This window comes from Macrobrachium rosenbergii, chromosome 22 (genome assembly GCF_040412425.1).
Source record: "Macrobrachium rosenbergii isolate ZJJX-2024 chromosome 22, ASM4041242v1, whole genome shotgun sequence".
Taxonomy (NCBI): domain Eukaryota; kingdom Metazoa; phylum Arthropoda; class Malacostraca; order Decapoda; family Palaemonidae; genus Macrobrachium; species Macrobrachium rosenbergii.
Window position 1 is genome coordinate 21880297 of NC_089762.1, and position 21694 is coordinate 21901990.

Here is a 21694-nt window from a genome sequence, read left to right on the forward strand (position 1 = left end):
TAATAAGATGGTGAAAAGATTGTATAATTTCAATCTTTTGGGGGAGGGAGGTAAGCGGCGATTGGAGGTAGCTGAGTAATAGATTTGTTAGAATTTGAGACCCTTATTGATATTCAGGAAGTGAGGAGGCTATGAAAATGTTAATGTGGAAGTTTGCTACAGAAATTTTATTGTTTATTATGCAAATAAACTTCATATTAATGACTAGTGTAACTTTCTCTCTCTCTCTCTCTCTCTCTCTCTCTCTCTCTCTCTCTCTCTCTCTCTATATATATATATATATATATGTACATATATATATGTATATATACATATATATATATATATATAACTTATATATCATGCTTGTATATTAACATCCAAGAAATAATACCATAAAATATTATTGAAAGGTATTTGAATGAGGGTCTGTAGATAGAACAAGGAAGCAAAAACAGTAAGGGATATATTTGCAAGGAATGTGTTATAGTATTATGTAGTATACATGCAAACCCATGTATGTAAATTATAAAACTGAAGAAATTTTGCCCGGGAGGTAGCCATAAAGTGATTTGGTGTTGTAAGAGGATATGTCAGATTATGAAGGGCAGGTGGGAACTTGAATGCCTATTTAGGAGGAACTACCAGCAACTGTTTTCAGTGAGAGTGACATATTAATTTCGTCCTGCATTTCAGGTGAACTCATGTACAACCGACATGTCTACTCCTCTTCACCGAGGGTGTGCTCAGGGAAACAGGAAGGCTGTGGAGCTGTTAGTGAAGAAGGGTGCTTACATAAATGCTCAGGTATATTTTGACTAATGGTTTTGTGTATGACTGTGGCACATAGAGACTAGGACTTATTCCACCACAGTTGACTAATACCAGGTGCTTAACTGATTGGTTATATCAACAGAACCATAGTGAGATTTAATGGAACATGCCAAAAGCTCTCCAACTTGCCCAGGAATCGAACGTTGGCTCATTCACAGTTATTTTGTTTTGTTAGCATTTGGAGCGCTGTTTAAAGTTCCCCAACAAGACAATTTGGAAAGTCTGAAAAACTTGTCATGTTCGTAGGTGAATATTGTTAATTATCTTCAAATATATTTTAGAATATCTTTGTAAAGGGTTAGTACATGCCGAAATTTTGAAGGAATTCCCCAAAGGCCAAGCACAACTGTCAGGGGGTGAATTTTATGGCATAAGGAAAGTTTTCCCAGGAATTCTAATGTATTGTAACTGCGTGGAAAGAAAATATGTAAATAAACAGTGTCATTTCTATCAGTAATGACAATTTTAACCAAGCTCATTTTCTCATTTTTATAAAAAGTTACTATATTTCATTGTCATTCATGATTTCCATTCTACGCGGAAAGAATTTTATCACAGTTACCTTTGATTATTATGCACTGACCTTTTTCTACAATACCTTGCATATATTTACCAGAAAAAAATTAAAAATGGGCAAATGGAATAGGTCACTTATCAAATGAGGCTGAAGTGCAGTTTCCCTATGGAAAAAGTTACTTTTTATGACGAAAGGGAATGTACTCATGAATTTAAAGGTAATTAATTTGTTAAGTTTTCTTTGTTAGTTCAAGGAGTTCAGAACTAAAAACTACTGTATATTGTGGCTGATGCAGTATAGAATTTATGATATAATTTTTTCAATGTGTAAATTATTTTTAATATTGATCGTTATAAAGAAATTGTCCCTTAACAAGTTGGAGAGACTGTCCAGTGAATGGAATACCAAGGTTAAGTATTTACCTTTTGGAAGCTTCAGCTAACCTTATCTTTCCCTGACTTGTTATGTTAACAGATATTTGAAAACACATTTCGGTCTGCTTTTGATTATGCGGTGCACAGTATCAAGTACAGTGTTAGAGCTGACATTTCATTCCACTGAAATATCTGTATTTGTAGTGCTTCAGTTTGAGTGAGATGAACAGTATCCATCAAACACCCTTCGCATCCCTTACCTGTTAGACAATGCTTCTAAAATTATCAGGCTCCCTCATACAAATCCAGATGAAATAGATGAATCCCCCTCAGAGATTACGCACAATCTATAATATAGTTTAAACACAGGTAAAGATCATAATTTGGGAAACAATTTCTATGATTGCAAACAGGAGTTTGGAGAAATATGAAATATTTAAAATTAGCCATTTTCATTATTGCAGGTTTTAAGTGTTATGCCTTGTGCCTTTGAACTGAGACTGAAACCACTGTAAGCCCTATAGTTCTTAAATGTAACTTCTCTGAAATATTTTTTTTCCTTTCTTTCTTAGAGGTAACATTTCAGTGCGAGTCCTTCATTCTTTAACCTCATCTTTTCTAACTTGCATTTTGTGACTTCGTACAACACTGAATGGCCATCTTGGCCTTAGGGGCTGGGCTTAGTGTCAAAATGCAGTAATTCATTCATCTACCCTTTGAATAGTACTGGAAATTGGAAGCAATAGGGAAAGATGCACAATACTAATGACGTTTTTGGTATCCATACTACTAAATGTGACCATCAATTCTTTTGGTACTCTCAGAGACTGCCTCTTTTTCACATGTAAGGAATTTGCAATACAGTATAATGATACCATTGTAAAAATATAAGAATTGAGATGCTTGTGGATCAGACATCTGCAGCAATTGCACCTTCCATCTCTCCTGTTGATTGTCATCCTTTTACTATATCCTCTTAAACAAGATAAAATGTTACTGTATTTACTTAATTCAATCATAAGTATTTTCATCATCCAGTAGGAATTATTCAATTAATGTATTTTCATTATCCAGAAGGAATTCAGCTCTGCTTAATTTCATAAACTAAATTCTATCTGCTAAAGATGCTAATTTCCCTTTCATAGTCGTAGAATTTATATATTTTATTTATATTTTTATTGTTCATACAATCATTATAACAATAATTATGGAATAAATGAGGTTTTAATGACTGAGTACATGTTTTACAGATTAAGTAAAACTTTCATGCATATCACTTTTCAAGATTTTATAAACTCTAATGAGCTTCATGGCAACCCATGAAGACCCCATGTAGAGATTTTTATCAAAATTCAGATTACTTCTGTGAAGTACATACTTTTTCGTCTAGCCCCTACTAAATATTAAGTAAAATCTATAAATTTGTACCAGTTAACAGGGGCATGAGACTTTTATCTGGATCATTGTTTGGTAATCTTTGATGAAGTTAATGAAGAAGATCACAGATCGAATAAACTAACTCCTTCCTTGTCGCAATGTGACTTTATGTTGTGTTCTTTTAAGATTATTATCAAATGTATACATATTCGGTTGTTACTTGCCCTTCATGTTCCAAACTGCAAACTGTTGCATTCATACTTTTACAAAGCAAAAAGATTTTATGAATATTTATACAGTCATTCAGAGATTATCTAAATGATTAGTATAAGGTTTTGAAGCAAAAGTCAACTTTTTCTTTACAAAAGTGTGTTTAGTGTTTTATCACAGATATCAAATTCCTTCTTTCAGGACAAGAATGGAAATACTCCCCTTCATGAAGCAGCTAGAGGGTTCCACACATCGGTTGTCAAAGTGCTTATCGAAAACAAGGCGGACAAGACCAGATTGAACAAAAAAAAGCAGTCCTTTCTGAACCTGGTAAGAATTCAAAGATGGAAGAGGCAAGAACTTTGAACTCTGAGTTTAGCTGTCTAATTATACTGTCATTGCTGAATACATTTGCATGGCTTCAGTAAATATTTTGTTAGAATTTGAAACATTTACTAAGGTATTTATGTTGTTAATCCTTATATATCTAGAAGCATAGTTCCTCTATTGGGTTGATACTATGGTTTGTTAACTTTGTATATGAATTTGGCCATATGAGCTCAGCACAGCATAATTCCTCATAATCATTATTATGTTAATTGCTTTTTAATGTCAAATCATTGCATTTGTAGCTGGGTATTTGATTCAGCATTACGTATTATCTTTGTGGGCATTTTAAAGCCTGCTCACAGAGGGGATAATAAATTTGGTATTTTGCTGGTCAGTGTGCTTAGGCCACTCTTGATGGATGCTCAGCCTTGATGATCTGGGTCTATTTGAAACTAGGCTCCCTGAACAGTTTCTGTATGTACCTTTTATTAGGTGCTGGAGTGTGGGCTTATGGTCGTGTGTGTGTGTGTGTGTACCTAATTTTGGAAAATAGTTCCCCTGTTACAATGAACTGCGCCTCCATAGTTTGGTCGTGGGATTTCAACATAGTTGCTGTTGAGGGCATAACATGTCCTTTTATAATATCTGAATCTGTAATTGCTGTGACATCTCAGACACAAAAAAATACATGGCTCTCATGGGCAGTGGGCATGGCTCCATGAGCAATAATCCTTTTTTGTAGCTTTTACTTCATTTGGTTATCAACTGAGGAATGATGGTTTATAGTAGGTGATAATGCTATTTCCTGTTGGTAATGTTGTACAAGAGCTTGAATATGTGCCCAACTGCTTATAAATACAGTTCTCCACAGGGAAGCTGCTATAACTGTTGTTTGTCAGTAGCTGTCTGATCCTGTCAAGAGCAGATTATTTTCATTAGGAGATGCAATCTGATATCCTGATGGAGCATCATATGCTCCCTTTCCCCCATTTACTTGGTTTTCTTTAGCTTCTCTTTGATCAACTAATGTTTTCCTCTTTATTTTCAATATTCATCAGTCTACCTCTTCTATTCATGTAAAGTACTTACCATTGCTTCATTTCTTCATATTCCATATTGTTTCTCTCAACCATTATATCCTCATTCTTCACACAAAATCTTTCATTGTTCTTTGTTAATTTAGTCAAGTAACTTAACTATCATGCATTCAAGACAGTTTTTTCCAATCTCTGACTATTTCTCCTGATCATTATATATAATGTTAATTAAAAAAATAAAATTCAACTTCTCCTCTAGCAAGTCAAATCATTAAAACTGATTGTAGAAAGTCAGAGTTTGTTTCTATGTAACAATGTCTTTATGTATCTTAGTTGCAGAAGCTCTATGTTGGCTATGTATGCCCTTGATTATTTTTATGATGTACAGTGCCTTTCCTTCATGCCTTTGAATTTTTTGCTTGTTACCAAATTCATGTGTTTCTGTAATATTCCTTTGGAATATTTCAGGAATTAGACTGCATGCTGATCTCCTCCTTTTGGTAGAGGCTTGGGCTAAGTAAAGCCGTTAGGGTAACTGGTTCTTAGTTTATAATAACCTGCTTATAATTTTTTGGTTGCAGATTGGTCAGCAGTTAATGCCGAGTGTAGAGTCAGGAGATTCAGAAGTGTTACAGCAATGGCTAGAGTGGGGAGCAAGTCCAGATACCAAAGGCAACCTCCACTGGTCCATCCTTCATCACGCTTGTGCTAGGGGTCAACTGAATATTGCATCCCTTCTTATAGAAAGGTAAGTAGATACAGTGTACATTGATTTAGTGACAATTGCTAACATTTTCAGGAGTTAAATTTTTACGAACTTAAAAGGTATGTCAAGCACTGAAATAGTACTTATTTTTTTTCTGACTCATAGGTGTTTCAAAATCCTTTTCTAGTCTTCTGGGTCTTATTTGTAAGCTATGATATATGTGGAATTTATGCAACATGTCAAAGAAACTATGTCTTGCTTTGACAGAAGGGCTCAGTAAAATACTGTCCATTATGATGTAGGATACATCATTGCTAACATTTTAAAAAATTTTCCTCTGAATGGAACTAGATTCAAAAAAGTTATTTCCTTCTGGTCCAAGTCCTCATCTGTATTCTTTCTCGGTGATCTCCATTACCTGCTAATTTGTTAATATTGTTATTAGTTTCATTATTAGGTTGTATTATTATTATCATCTCTTTCAAAAAAGTAGGCAGTGTTTGGGCTTGGTTTATCTCTTTCTGATATAATTATGTAATAACTAATTATCATTTTGCTACTTTTTGGAAGATTTACCATGTTTTAAAGAACAGTTGATTACATTTATTTTGGATGTTAAGCTTGGTCAGCTCTAACAGTTTTTATTGCCTAGTTCATTTTAGTGTTATCAGTGTGTATCTAAAGAAAATATTAGATTTTAAGTGCTAGTGAATGAAAACCTAAATGATGCACAGTTTATGGCCTGCTGTGCTATACCGGGCTGTTATGTAATTGGGAAGGGATATGTAAATGAATGTTGGTATTTGGTACAATGGGAGTTTCCGTGGTGGAGGTTTGCAAACTTTGCTTTCATAGATGTTGTTATTATTATTATTATTATTATTATTATTATTATTATTATTATTATTATTATTATTATTATTATTATTATTATTACTATTACTACTATTATTATTATTATTATTATTATTATTATTATTATTATTATTATTATTATATTAATGTTATTATTATTTGAAGGAAGCAGACCCTCTTTCAAATAAGTCTTGTTGAAAAGGGTATTTTGCAAATTTATCTTATACAGGATCTTTTCTGTTTTCCTTATAATTCGCTTTTCATGCTCAGCGATGTTGGTCAGCAACTAGCAAATATTCTTATTGGAAAAGGACAGCGTGAAATGCAGGAAATATTTTTAATGAAATATTCAATCAGAAATCCGAGGATTCCTTCGTGGTCTCATTCATTGGTCTGGATCCTGGTTCTTCTCCAAGTTCAGGTTGTGGTACCGTCGACATGTTTCGACCAGCTCGATGGTCATTCTCGGGACGTTGAGAAGGATGTGGAGAAACAAGGGGCTTAGGTCGGTATTTATAGGGGAGCAAAGGGAGGCCCTATTCTTCACGAAGGTCTACACGAAGCCGATGAACCTGAACAGTGTATGAACGGAGCGAGCATGTGCCCCGAAAGGTATAAGCGCTTCACCATCAGCGCCTACGTCAGGAGGGCCCTCTCTCACACTTCTCCCCTTGGAGTGACACACATGAAGAAATGGAACGTGTAGCCCAGGCCCTCATTGATAATGGACATCCAAACCAGAATACAGGCAGTCCCCGGTTTACGACGGTGGTTCCGTTCTTGCTTGGCGTCAGAATCGAAAATCGTCGAAGCGGAACGATGGCATACGACGCCAGAAAATTGTATAAAAATTTGAAACAAAAGTTATGAAAGCCTTACTTTTAATCCTTTGGGTATACTGCATGTTGTTTCTTGATGTTTTACCTACATTTTGATGTGGTGTGTATCCAAAACTGGTGGTTCTGGAATGTAAAAATTTACAATTTTACTACAAAGTACAGTACTGTACAGTAAATCCTGTATGCAGTAAAGTATAGAGTACTGTACATATACTGCACAAAAGTAAAATACAACATGTTATACAGTAACACAGGTGTACAGTACACTGTACTGTACTGTAATTTATACCAAAGAGTTTATAAAAGATAAAAAAAAGTGAATTCCTTACTTTTATTTTGGAAACCCGTGCTTCTTAACCCTGGAAAAAATGGTGTGGCCTCATGATTCAGGGGATTCTGGAATGTAAAAATTTAGTATTAGTGTACGTATAATACTGTACAGTAGTCCTGCATGCAACAAAGTACAGTACTGTACTGTATAAATACAGAACAGTCAGTATTTTACAGTAGAATAATAAATATATAAAAATTATAAAGAGTTAGGAATTCCTTACCTCATTCAGTGATTGTCAAAGCTGTTACAACCGCAGGCTAGGTTGGGGAGATGGAGATTGTATGCGGGGAGCCTGCAATGATAAGGATAAAATTGCTGCAGAGTTTGTACTGTATGTGTTACACTGTTCTGTATCAGTTCAGGTATTTCACAAACCTATGTTCAACAGTACAAAATAAAAATATGAATGCCTTACCTAATTTCAGTGATTTTTAGAAGATGGAGGCGAGGATGAGGGAGCTCTAGTAAAGGTGCTGGGCAGTCTGGAATATTAGAATGAAGACGTTACTTTATATTTATCAAATGTACTGTACATATGACCATTTATAACATTAAAAACAGTGAAGAATTCAATACCTTGAGTGATTTGAAAGATGTAGGCTACATGAGGAAGGTTTTGTACAGTTCCAGTAGAGGTCAGGTTAAAGGTGCATGTCAGTCTGGAATGATAATGTACATGATAAAGATTAGAATAAAAAGTACTTCTGTGGATTTCATAAACAGTACACTAATTTTATAAAATGTATAACAATTTATAAAACAGAAAGTGTTCTTACCAAATTCTAGTGGTTGGCTTGCTTACTGGGATGGGCATATGGTAGATGAGAGAAGGGGCTATGGTGTGGCATCTGCAGGTGCTTGGGAGTCTGCAATGAAAAAGATAGAAATGATACTGTACACAGCAGTACTGTACTGTACTGTATAAGTATAATAACACAATTTAAAACAATGTAGGCTAATAGAAATTTCTAAAAAGTGAAGAATTCCTTACCTGGTGGACATGAAATGGGTGCAGGTGCTACTGGTGCAGGTGAATTTGGAGTTGAGCAGGGGACACCTGTCATTTGTGGAATGATAAAAGATAGAAATTACCACACAGGGGTATGTATGCAATAAGCTACTGTACTGTATACAGTTTTATAAAGTGATTTGAAAGAAAAAAAAGTCATGAAATCCTTACCTGATGGGGCTGGAGAGGGGATAAGGTCAGCTGAGTTGGGCCGGGAGGAGGCTGTAACATGTGGATCTGGAATGATAATGATTGTGTAAAGTTACAGCAAATACTAAAGCAATAGTGTACTGTACAGTGGGTGAAGTGCAGTACACTTTTTGTAACATTTATAAAAATTTATAAAACATTAAAAAAACATTAAGAATTCCTTACCTGGTGAAGTTGGAGAGAGACAGGAGGTCCCGTAACTCAAAACCCTGGAATTCTTCCGGGGGTCAGGACTGTCATCACTACCAAAGAGATCTGGAATGGCACATAATGAAATAAATTAGGTTATGCGATAGTAAATATAAAATTTGTACCATATGTACAGTACTGTATATACAAATGATTTCATGTATGAAAATTATAAAATTAAACACTTAGGAATTCCTTACCTGATAGAGCAGGAGAAGCTGCTGGGAGGTTACTGCAGGTACAGGTTCAGGCTCAGGTTCTGATTCATAGCCAGGTAGAGGTTCTGGGAATCTGGATTAGGAGTCACTTCTGCAATGATACAAATGATAAAATTTATTGGGTTATGCTGTATCTACAGTATGTAAATATAAATTGCAGTAACATTTTTATAAATATTATTACAAGTTATAACAATTTATATTACAGCAGTTAATAAAAATAAAGTTGAGAAATCCTTACCTAGACTAGGAGTGGCAGGTGGTGCTGAAGACTTCTTCACGAAGAAAGAGTCTAGCCTAGACTGCACTTTCTTCTTCAGCTGCTTCTCCTTCAGCGCCTCCCTGTAGCACGTAGTAAGATCCAGCATTCCTCTGCGAATCCTCTCAAACCTGGCAATGTTAGGGTCCTCACCCTCAAATGCTGCCAAACATTTCTCCAGGTGAGCAAAACCTCTGTCAAGCCCTTGATTGTTAATTCCTTGACCTTTGGTTGTGGTGCCTCTTCCTCCTCCTCGATCATCTGCTTCTCCAGCTCAATGAGGTCCTCCGATGACAATTCCTCTCCGTGGGATGCCAGCAGCTCGGTGACATCCTCAGCTTCCAAGTCCAGTTTCAGCCTCTTGCTTAGCCCAACAATTTTCCTTGTCACAGCCTCAACATCTTCTGCCTGCTCAAACCCCTTAAAACTATTCACAAACTGCGGACACAGTTTCTTCCACGCACCATTCAGAGTCGACACCTTTACTTCGTCCCAAGCACGTGCGATGTTCGTCACAGCATCTGCAATGTTGTAGCCCTTCCAAAAATCTTTCAGAGTCAACTCCTTGTTACCTTCAACGCCCGTAAAGCAGCGCCGTATTGTCCTCCTCAGGTAGTATGCCTTGAAGTTAGCAATGACTCCTGGTCCATCGGCTGTATGAGGATGTAGTATTTGGTGGTAGATACACCACCTTCACATTAGGGTTCATATTACTAAGATTAGCCGGGTGACCAGGGCATTGTCTAACACAAGCAGGACCTTTAAAAGGCAGACCCTTCGAGGCACAATACCTTTCCACTGTGGGCACAAAGTGGTCATTGAACCAGTCCTCAAAGACCATCAAGGTAACCCAAGCTTTCTTATTGGACTTCCAAATGACGGGAGTTGACTCTTGAAAATGCCCTTAAAAGCCCTGGGATTTTCTGCCAAGTACACTAGCAAGGGCTTAAGCTTCAAATCGCCACTAGCATTGGCCCCAAAGAGTAAAGTCAGCCTCTCCTTACCAGCTTTATGGCCTGGTGCTGACCTCTCCTCCTTGGAAATGTATGTACGATTTGGCATTCTTTCCAAAATAACCCTGTCTCATCTACATTAAATACCTGGTCAGCAGTGTAACCACCTTCCCCTAATTATCTCAGCCAAACCACTAGGGAAACTTTCTGCTGCTACGTCATCAGCGCTAGCAGCTTCACCTTTGCAACTTCACATTGTGCAAATTTGCACGAGCCTTGAAGCGGTTAAACCAACCCCTACTGGCGGAAAAATTCTTCACCAGCACTGCCTTCCCCCATTTTCTTCACCACTGCCGCATGCAGCTCCCTAGCCTTCTCTTGAATCACACTCAGGCTCACTGGAACACGCCGTTGGTTCTGGTCTTCCAGCCAGATCAACAATAACTTCTCCATCTCCACTACGTTCTGGCTACGTTGCTTCACGTTAATCACCGTTGCCTTCATTGGTGCAGCGTCTTGCACATGTTTCAGAATACGCTGCTTGTCCTTCACTATGGTAACAACCGTCGTTCTGCTAAGGCCCAAGGCACGGCCTATCTCGGTGTTACTGTCACCCTTCTCCGAACGCTTAATTACGTCGTACTTGACTTCCATGGTGATGCTCTTCCTCGGCTTCTTGGATGCACTAGCATCAGATGATAAATTCTGCCGTTTTGGAGCCATAGTGAAGGCACAATTCACGAAAAACTGCAGCTAAAGAAAAGCAACAATGAGGCAACGTACCTAACTCCGCGGAGGCAAACACGTGAGTGAGGAAAGGGTTGTTTGGTATTGTTACGCTGCGCGCCTGCGTGATCGACCCAGGAAGGTCGTTGTCCGGTCAACTACTGTACAGTACCAATGCAGTTACATACAGAGCGCAGCTACGCTCACGAAACTAGTTCGCTTACAAAGCGGCGTAAAAAGCGCCGAAAAAAGTCATAACCTTGCAATGTATTTTAATAATTGTAACCAGAAACTGATTTTTGATGATTACTGTTAAACCAGAAACGGATTTTTTTATAAATATACGTAATTGAAAAGCGCCAGTAAACAGGCTGCGTCCGTAAACGGGCTGCGTCAGTAAACTCAAAAAAACGTCGTAAGTCGGCCTGGATTTTTTAATGAATATATCTGAAAACCGTCAAACTCGAACGTCGAAGCCGGAACCGTCGTAAGCGGGACCGCCTGTATAGTAGTCTATCAAGAGGAACATCGATAGATAGTACTGGCAGGAACCTCGCCCCAACGTCCCTGAACGCATAGAGCTCTTCTGTAAAGGACAATTCCATCAGAAATATAAAGAAGATGAATGTGCCCTCAAGAGCGTCATCGAGGATAATTTCTGCCCCACTGACCCCAGTGAGAATATTCATCTGATTATTTACTACAAAAGTAAAAAGACAAGCAGCCTGGTGATGTCTAACAATCCAGCCGCCCCTCAGCAGGGCCCCTTGAAGGAAACCAATGTGATCTACCAGTACTCATGCCCCATCCAAGGATGCCCTAGCTCATACATCGGTATGACCACCGTGCATTTCACCAAGAGGATTTCCTACCATGCCCAAGAAGGAGCCATCTTTAACCAAGCCAGGACTGCCCATAACCAGAGAATTACAAGAAAAGACAATTCCAAATATGGAAATAATCGACCGGGCTACGGACCACTGCCGCCTGCGCCTCCTGGAAGCATTGCACACTGGGAAGGAGAAACCAACCCTCAACATTACACAGGAAACCTTTCTCTTCCCCACGGCCACCAGGAGACCTGCATTGAGCACCCCCATAGTGAGCGAGCGAATCTAAATTCTGCCTCAGGATCGAAATTCACCCATTCATCCCCAGCACTACAATGATGCTGTCACGCAAGACGAGCCCCGAACATCAACACAGGAGAGTAGGCTCCACCAGAGAGGACCCGCCCTGGGCAGTCAGTCATAACTCATCACTAATCAAGACCCCCTATAAATACCGACCTGAGCACCTTGTTTCTCCAGATCCTTCTCAACCACATCCCGAGGATGACCATCGAGTTGGTCGAAACATGTCGACAGTACTGCAACCTGAATTAGGAAGAGAACCAGAATCCAGACCACGGAATGAGACCGCGAAGGAATCCACAGATTTCTGATTGAATATTTCAATAAAAATATCTCCTGCATTCCGCTCTATCCTTTTCTAATATGAATATTGGCCAGTTACTGACCAGCATCACTGAGCCTGAAAAGCAAATTAAAAGGAAGAGAGAAAAGATCCTGTATAAGATAAATTTGCAAAGTACAGCCATCCTTTTCAACAAGACTTATTATTATTATTATTTATTATTATTATTATTATTATTATTATTATTATTATTATTATTATTATTATTATTATTATCTACCATACTGATAAAATGACAGGCCTTCAAACTGATATTAGTGTTACTTGCCTTTCCAACGTTTTCCTTTGGTTACAGGGGCGCAGATGTCAACATTGAAGATAGCAACAAGACAACGCCTTTACATTCTGCTTGCTTCCATGGTCATTCCCGCATTGCCAGTCTCCTCATTGATAGCAACGCGAATGTAAATGCTCAGGTTAGGATGATCTAGTTCACCTAGTTTAAATATGAATCCCTCTTTGTAGTTACCATGCTGTATCTCACTAATATATTTCTGTATGTCTGCTTTTCTGTTTTACACACACACACACATTCCCACTTGTTAAGCCACAAATAGCCAAATAATACTGAATTCATTGCATATCTGGAACATCTCATGCCCAAAGGGAATTATTTCTTTGTAATTCAATATTTGGAAGTATAAAAATGTCACTTGTAAAATTATTTACATGCTGTATACAGTGTGTGTGTGTGTGTGTGTGTGTGTGTATGTGTATATGTACACATACAAGCTGACCAACCCAGCACCAGCCAGGAAAACTGAATGACAACTGATAAATCTCTCTCTCTCTCTCTCTCTCTCTCTCTCTCTCTCTCTCTCTCTCTCTCTCTCTCTCTCTCTCTCTCTCTTTTTGTCCTGTTAAGACAGTTGCTTCAGTTACATTGCTCAGCTTTTTTGACATTTTATTTTTCACCCCGTCTCAACCTCCATTCCTATCGGGGCTGAACTAGGACTTGAAGGGCATTGGGAGTGTCACTATTAATCTCAGCAATCGCGAAAACTATAGATCAAACACCAATATCTGTCATTTTTGGCATTTTATTTTACACTCCTCCCCCCCTTTCCTATTGGGGCCGAACTTGAACTTAAAGGGCATCAGGAGTGTCACTGTTCAATTCAACGACCTTGAAAAGTATGGATTAGAAACTAATATCTGTCATCTTTGACATTTTATTTTTCACCCCTTCTCACCCTCCCCCTTCTCATCGCAACCAAACTTGAACTTAAAGGCATCAGGAGTGTCATTATTCATCTCAGCGACCTTGAAAACTATGTATTAGACACTACTATCTGTTATTTTCAGTTATTTTTCATGTCACCCCCTTCCCACAACCCCCCTTTGGTGTCAGTAATGTTTTACCCCCACAGTATCATTTTCTGGATTGTAAGTCATATGTATACCAAGTTTGGTTGAAATTGCCTAATGCGTTCCAGAGTTATACTGGAACATACGTACATCCGTTTATATATATATATATATATGCAGAATCTACTGGTCACTTTTACCAGACACATATGTAATTCTAATAGCCACAATGCCCTCTTAACTTCTCGAATTCTTCTCGCTTTTTTGGATGTGCTTGTAACTACGAAGCCGTACACCCAGACGCAAGAAATTGAAGACTGTGATTGCAGGTCAGCAACGTGACTTCCTTGTGGTTAAGGCGACGCGGGTTCATGTCCCGTGACCGGCAATCACAGTCTTCAGTTTCTTGCGTCTGGGTGTACGGCTTCATAGTTACAAGCACATCCAAAAACCGCGAAGAATTCGAGAAGTTAAGAGGGCATTGTGGTTATTAGAATTAATATATATATATATATATTATTATAATTATATATATATATATATATATATATATATATATATATATATATATATATATATATATATATATATATATATATATATATATATGTATATATATATATATATGTATGTATGTATGTATGTATGTATGTATGTATGTATGTATGTATGTATGTATGTATGTATATTACACACACACACACAGGCAGTCCCCATTTTACGATGGTGGTTCCATTCCTACGCTCGTCATTAGCTGAAATAAAAAAATTGTAAGAAAACCTTACTTATAATCCTTTGGGTGTCTTGAAAACGATGTATCCTGCATTTTTATTGAGTTTTTCATAAAAAATTCCAAATTTTTTATCATTCTGCCACTCTGGAGCCATTTTTCTTGTCGGATTGGCGTCGTAATTTTTGATGAATAGTATATTTGAAGAGCATCGTAAGCTCAGAACGTAAGCTAAGCCCATTGTAACCAGGGGACTGCATATATATATATATATAAAAGTGAACCCCCTGTATTCGCGGGGGATGGGTCCCACACCCCCCCCGCAAATAGCTAAAATCCCTGAATACTTAAAACCCATCTAAAAACACTTAGAACTGCCCATTTTGATAGTTTAAACACAGAAAAACCCTCTAAAAATGTATATACTTGAGTATTTTAATAGTTTTATCACAAAACGTGCATATATTCATGAAAATTATATGAAAATACAGTAATTAGTGAATATTTCTCAGTGAAAAATACCGCGAATGGGCGAATTTTCCGCGAATAATGGCTAGATATGTTCCACAGAGAAACCCGCGTATGCGTGAGTCCGCGAATCATGAGAACGCGAATATGGGGGGTTTACTGTATATAGTTATGTTCTGAGTCTGGTTGGAAGAGTTCAATTGAATTTTGAATGTAATTTTGCTTTAGGGACCAACACCTAGATTTCAGAGCATAAGCAATAAACGTAATTAATAATATGACTTACCTTGAAATTACATCTCTTCAAAGAAAATGGGAAGGTCGCCTTTCAAACCAGTCGGTTAGATTAAATTAATTTATTTACAGATTTGCAACTAGAAATTAATATGGACAGGCTGGCAGTTCAGGAATCAAGGCACATGCTATGTGCCATAAAAATTATAACTACAGTTAGCAATAAATAAATCTGAGAAGGCTACAGCCCTACCGAGAGTTTGATACGAATCTTATAAAACACTGCAAGTGAAACTGGCTGATAAAATTATTTTGTATTAGCCCAACATTAACGCTTGATGGGCCTAACACATGGCTCTTGTAGACTGTCGATTGCAGAAGTGTCTTGTCATGGCAAGATGGAATTGAGTCTTCTAAGGCAATTGTTTCACAAGGGCAGGGGCAGAATGCAAAGAGCCAGATAACAGGATTCTGGAACAGAAGTCCAGGTCAGTGTTCATTTACACAAAGACTTTCTCTCACATGAAATTAATTATTCATGATGGAGGGAATTATTAATTAGATTTAATTAGCACATGGTAACACTTATGGTGGGAATGCTCTGATTATTATCACAGAACAAACTTAATTTAGGCTTAGACCAAGTCATGAGGGAAAATGTGCGTGCTAGGATGTGGGAAACAATGGGACTTTGTTTGGGAGAGTGAAAAGTTGGAAATACTGAAAATTGAGTGAAATTCAGGAAAAGGAGAAGAACACTGGCATTATTTGCAACTTCAAGATGTACCTTGTTGCATCTCTGCATGGACTTGCTTGCAGAAGATGGATTCAGGCTGCTCTTCAGAAGTTCGGACATGTGGCCAGTGTTGGGAGGACAGAATAGCACCAGACTTAGTGCAGTTAAGAGTGAAGCGACCTTGCGCTTCGGAGTTGTGGAGTGGAGTGAGGACGATTCACGTCACAGAGTCGCCCCCTTGATTCTAGTGATGGGCACAGGACAGCAGTACATCTGATAGAAGCAAATAACAGCCAGCACAAAGGTCAAAGGAAAATAGGCCTTATAGTTAAGACTAACTAAGGGTCACCCTAGCAGCCCATTTACTCTCCTGACTTGTCCTTGTGCCTTAACGGCTTTCTGTCCCCCAATATTGTATGATATTGGGGGTAGGATGCTTACATTCTGTCAGTCCCCCCTAGTGAAGGTCTCCCCCAGCTGCCATGAAATTTGACTTCCTAGCAAACGGACTGGAGAGCCAAATTTTCTAAATATGTGAGAATATTTATATACAGTAATGCCCTGAACTTGTGCAATTTGAGTTGTGCGAATTCGCAGACACAAACTTTTCATTGGAACCTAGCTAATTGTCATACAAAAGTTTTTCACAGACACACAAACATTTGTGGATGTTGAGAAACCCTGCAAAAGTGTTTATGTTTAATTTTTTATGTAATTTATAAGTTTTCAAACTTGTATGTGTAAATTAAATAACATCAAATAATAAAAATAATCATTCTCTCTCTCTCTCTCTTACTGAGATGAGAGAATTTTTATGGTACATGTATACATATGTTTAATAGTTTTGCAGGATAAATTATTAATTTACCTAATAATAAGTACTAATATTCAAATGTTAATAAGATTAGACAATAATAATAATAATAATAATAATAATAATAATAATAATAATAATAATAATTATAAAATTTATACTATGTACAGTATGTGATACGTATTTTAAACAAACAAATATCATTCCCATATCTTTTGTGAACTTGCTCAAGGGCAAAGGTGTCAAGTATGTCTCATTTATGTGACAGCAGGGGATTGTTGCCGATAGCGAGTCAAAGGATTCCTAAGTAATCTCTCTCTCTCTCTCTCTCTCTCTCTCTCTCTCTCTCTCTCTCTCTCTCTCTCTCTCTCTCTCTCTCTCTCTCTCTGTAATAATTCATAAATAATTCCACTCTCTTAATGTAAGAACAACAATTCTCTCTCTCTCTCTCTCTCTCTCTCTCTCTCTCTCTCTCTCTCTCTCTCTCTCTCTCTCTCTCTCTCTCTCTCTCTCATAATCTATTCATAAATTATTTCACTCTCAACGTAAGGACAACAGTTATCTCTCATTTGTAGTTAGGCTCACACATATTTTACAACTTATAACTATTTCGCTGTACGTCTTTACCTGTACAATAGAAAATTTTAAATTGATCTAATTTTCCCCGTACCGTCTACGAACTGTAAATGTGCTAGTGTGGCAAATATTACATTCTAATACAACTAAGAGTTGTATTAGTCCAAATAAAAAAACTGTTTGTTCATGAAAATCATTTCAGAACAAAGAGAAAGAGACATACTAGAACTTCTAAAAATAGATTGGTTGGAAGGGGGAGAAAGAGAAATTGTATAGTAATCTTCACGCTCCTATATTCTTACGTCAACCATTTTCTTTTTTTAAGGGTAATGAATTAAGCTAGCTTTTAATTGAAATTACAATAACTTTAATTTCATTTAAAAGTTATCTTAATACTTTGGGAGTATGATTAGGGTCATATTTAGTGTTTAAACTCTAGAAATAAGCATTTATTAGCATTTTTAGAGACCATGCCAAACTTACGCGAAAATTCGTTTTGCGTGAGGAGTTCTGGAGCCTAACCTCTCGTAAGTTCGGGGTATGACTGTGTGTGTGTATATATATATATATAATATATGAATAAATATATATATATATATATATATATATATATATATATATATATTTATATTTATATTTATATATATTATATATACAGGCAGCTCCGGTTAATGGTGGGCTCAGTTAACGGCGATCCGATTTTACGGTGCTTATCTAGCGACGAAAATCGCAATTTTCGGTGCCAAAAAGCACCAGTTTCCACTTAACAGCACCAATAATTGGGTATTGGCACCAATGCATACCTAACATTGATAAACGAAAATGGAAGCAAAATTGCCGAAAAAGAACCAAAATCGGCGATTTTCAGTTAGTGGTGATTGTCGGTTATCATCACACCCTCAGAACAGGACCCCACTGATAACCGGGGACTGCCTGTGTATATATATATATATATATATATATATATATATATATATATATATATATATATATATATATATATATATATATATATATATATATATATATATATATATAATATATATATAAATATATATATATATATATATATATATATATATATATATATATATATATATATATAAACAAATGATATTTAATATCCTATATCCTCTACCTAGGAAATAACACTGAAAGGAAAATATAACTGATAAGTGGTTTGCCACCCAGAGGATTTGATCTACCAACAGTGGCACCCTCCAAGAGGCATATGTACAACAGAGTTGATATCAGGTTATGCCTCTCTTGACAGCTGAATGGTAGAGTGCTTGTCACTGAAACCAGAAGTTGTTGCTGTCAGTGGATTGAATCTGCCAGGTGCTTAACCTAACAGTGGTTATTGGTCCTTGCCCATTGATGAAATACACTAGTTGTGTAATGGGAAAGGTTATTAGCCATTTCTCTGGAGAACACTAAGCAGGTGTTTCCTGAATTGCTTTATCTTCACCTAATTTATTGAAGTTTATGACAGAGAGAGTTTAAAGATGCTCTTTTTGTATTACAGAGATGTTTTAAAAGTCCACATATGTAATATCATTTCATACAGTGTACAATATATGGTGATGCAGTGAATATCTGGTCATGAGTATGTTTTAATGTTTTTTATTAATCAGAGAGATTTAATCTAAATTATTTTTTGTTAATGTCATTCATTGCCTGAAAGGAAAGAAATTAGTTTTTCATTATGAAAGGGTATCAAAGAAGGATTAATACTGTATGTTCTGTTTGCTTTAAATTATTTATGCGTACATTACTGTATATGTAGATGCAAATGTGAATATTTATAAAAAAAAAATTTTTTCAGGATCAGCGGGGGAATACACCGTTGCACTCTGCAGTATTGGGAGGTCATGCTGAACTTGTTAACCTTTTGCTGGAGAGAAATTGTGATACCACCATTGCCAACAAAGAGGGCCAGTATTTCACACATCTGGTAAGGTCAAAGTCTTTTAATCCACAATATTGTGCAGTGATTTCCAACAGCTGACCTCAGTGGATTTAACATTGTTTTCTTTGAACTTCTTGTGAATTTTGTCACACAATTGAGATTAATGAATACCAAAAATGCACTGGATGCTTCCTGAATGCAAGTGTCGTATCATTAAAGCTTAGTAAGAAAATGTTTTGTTCTAAGTCTTCTACTCAGTTGGCAAAATTGACTGTGAAGTTAGTGCCTTCAGCTAGTGTAATGGATAGCAAGTTAAGGTATAAGGGTGGAATAATCATAAATTGCAAATTAAGATATGGGGATACAAGGAACATGAATGGTAAATTAAGGAATAGGAGTGCAAGAAACTTGAGTGGCAGATTAAGGTATAGGGGTGCAAGAAATGTAAATGGCAAATTAAGATATAGGGATGTAAGAAACGTGAATGGCAAATTAAGGTAATATAGGAATGCAAGAAACAAATGGCAGATTAAAGAATGGAGATGCAAGAATCTTGAACGAAAAGTTCAGCTGAGAGGATGCAAATCACATGTTTTGAAAATTGCTATCTGTAGGATGTCTCATTGGAAAACTTTGCATAACCCAGAATAATTGTTTATACATATGAGTTATAGCCAATCCTACCAATCAGTATTGTGTAAACATGACAATACCATTGTGTATGTATAAATATGTATGAGAGAGAGAGAGAGTGAGTTTTTTTAATGTCCGAGCTGTCTCATATCCATATGAAATTATTGCTATTTGTTTAGGGAGCAGTTATCATCATTATGCTTGCAGGTGAGTCGTATCCTTTGCTCTTCCCTTCCTCACTACAGTAATTATTTGTTTGTGGGGAGGGGGAGGGGTTGGGTTGCAGGCTGTGTTGTAACGTAATTTCTAGGCAATTAAAACCTCAGTTCATATTTTCTGTTGTGCATTTGCAAATATGTTCAGGACTTGATAGTAATCTTAATAAATACATAATTTTTTTTAGTAATAATTATCAGTAATTGATAGTAATCTTAATAAATACATAATTTTTTTTGAGTTATAGTTATCATAAGATGAAAGGGTGATTTGACCCTTGGGTGTTCAATACTGTATATGATTATACAGTGGTGAGGTGGAAATTCATCAGAGATGGTGCAGCTTTGGAACACTGTGCTGCAGTTGCTACTGTTATGCAATGTGCTGCAGATGCTGTGATAATTGGATTTCGGTATTTGTACTGTTTGCAAATGAATGCACTGTCAAAGATATATTCAAAGTTTAACAGTTGGGGCTAGAGTACTGTACATACAGAATAGGTGCAGTGGTTTGAACACCTTTCAAAGAATATAATAAGCCAGAGAGTTGTCACTTTAGAATTCTCCTTAAAGTTTGGGAGAAGTAACATTTCAGATAAGTAACACTTCTCGAAATGCATTTCTCAAGTTGATGGAGTGATAAGTAGGCAGTTGGGGAGACAAAAATGATACATTGGGCCTGATGCCAGAAATTTGAGCTGTTTGGTCATGTGGTGTGAAGGCTTGAAGTGAAGATGATGAAAAGGATGATATATTTTTCCATAACATAGCAACAGAGTTCTTGTATACCTTGCAGGAATGGCAGGAACAAGTTACCTGCCAAATGGAAATCACTACTACTTGCTATACAGTAAATGGTGTCACAACAAGGTTGAGTTTATAAGGAGAATTACTTACTAATATGCAGCTCCTCCACCACTAAATGAGGAAAGTTTGAATTACAGTGAAAACATTTGTATTCACAATACACTCAATAATAAAAAATTAAGCTGTCCTTGATAAAGGATTAGCAGTGACACATCTCTGGCTTTAACATGTTTAATAACAACTTCATACATAGAAAGTGCTAAGTTCCACTTCATTAGTCACCAAGTCTCATTTTTCCATTTGTGAATAAAGTTATGACCTTTATGACTGTTATAAGCCAGAATACATTGTAATTCAAGCTTAATATACTTCAGAATGTCATAATGCTCACGATACTGGAAGCATTCTTTTCTAGTAGCTGAGCAATTCTTGTGGTGCATATCGAATTCTTTTGGAAAATAAAGACTGGTGATCTTTTTTTGAGCTAATGTATACATCTTTCATATATCTGTCACTGGCATCCAACTGTAGTGTAATGAGAACTGGACTTGGTAATTTGAATAGCTGAAATGCAGTGAAATGGACTATTTCACCTCTTCAGAAGGTTGTTCATTGAAAGAACACAAGTAAGATCATTGAAAGAAAACCCTTTTGAATCCCATGATGCACTGGGGAATTCTACAAGTCATCTTTTTTATGTATAGTAGATGGAATTTTTTGTAACATTACAACTTTATTGTAAAGACTAATCAAAAATAGTTTTTTTTTCTGTGGAAATGTTTCAAAGATGCACTGACTTGATTGCTCTTGAAAGATGAAAGGCCCCATTATG

General features: G+C 36.7%; 1 protein-coding gene and 2 long non-coding RNA genes across 10 annotated transcripts in view; 1 reads left to right on the plus strand and 2 right to left on the minus strand.

The window, feature by feature from the left end:
- LOC136850635 (uncharacterized) overlaps positions 1 to 21694 on the plus strand; it is a 123166-nt gene that overhangs the window by 45665 nt on the left and 55807 nt on the right. For all 8 annotated transcript variants that reach the window (XM_067124358.1, XM_067124352.1, XM_067124356.1 and 5 more), the window contains 5 exons: positions 676 to 786; positions 3493 to 3621; positions 5240 to 5406; positions 12728 to 12848; positions 19124 to 19252. In XM_067124358.1, coding sequence (XP_066980459.1) covers positions 676 to 786; positions 3493 to 3621; positions 5240 to 5406; positions 12728 to 12848; positions 19124 to 19252 — 657 coding nt within the window. The remainder of the gene's footprint in view (positions 1 to 675; positions 787 to 3492; positions 3622 to 5239; positions 5407 to 12727; positions 12849 to 19123; positions 19253 to 21694) is intronic.
- On the minus strand, positions 7807 to 8219 carry LOC136850379 (uncharacterized). The gene is made up of 3 exons (XR_010856608.1): positions 8169 to 8219; positions 7969 to 8051; positions 7807 to 7874 (listed from the first exon to the last, which is right to left on the minus strand). It is a non-coding gene; the product is annotated as an uncharacterized lncRNA (long non-coding RNA).
- Positions 8223 to 8642, minus strand: LOC136850380 (uncharacterized). Its single transcript, XR_010856609.1, has 3 exons — positions 8573 to 8642; positions 8384 to 8449; positions 8223 to 8258 (listed from the first exon to the last, which is right to left on the minus strand). It is a non-coding gene; the product is annotated as an uncharacterized lncRNA (long non-coding RNA).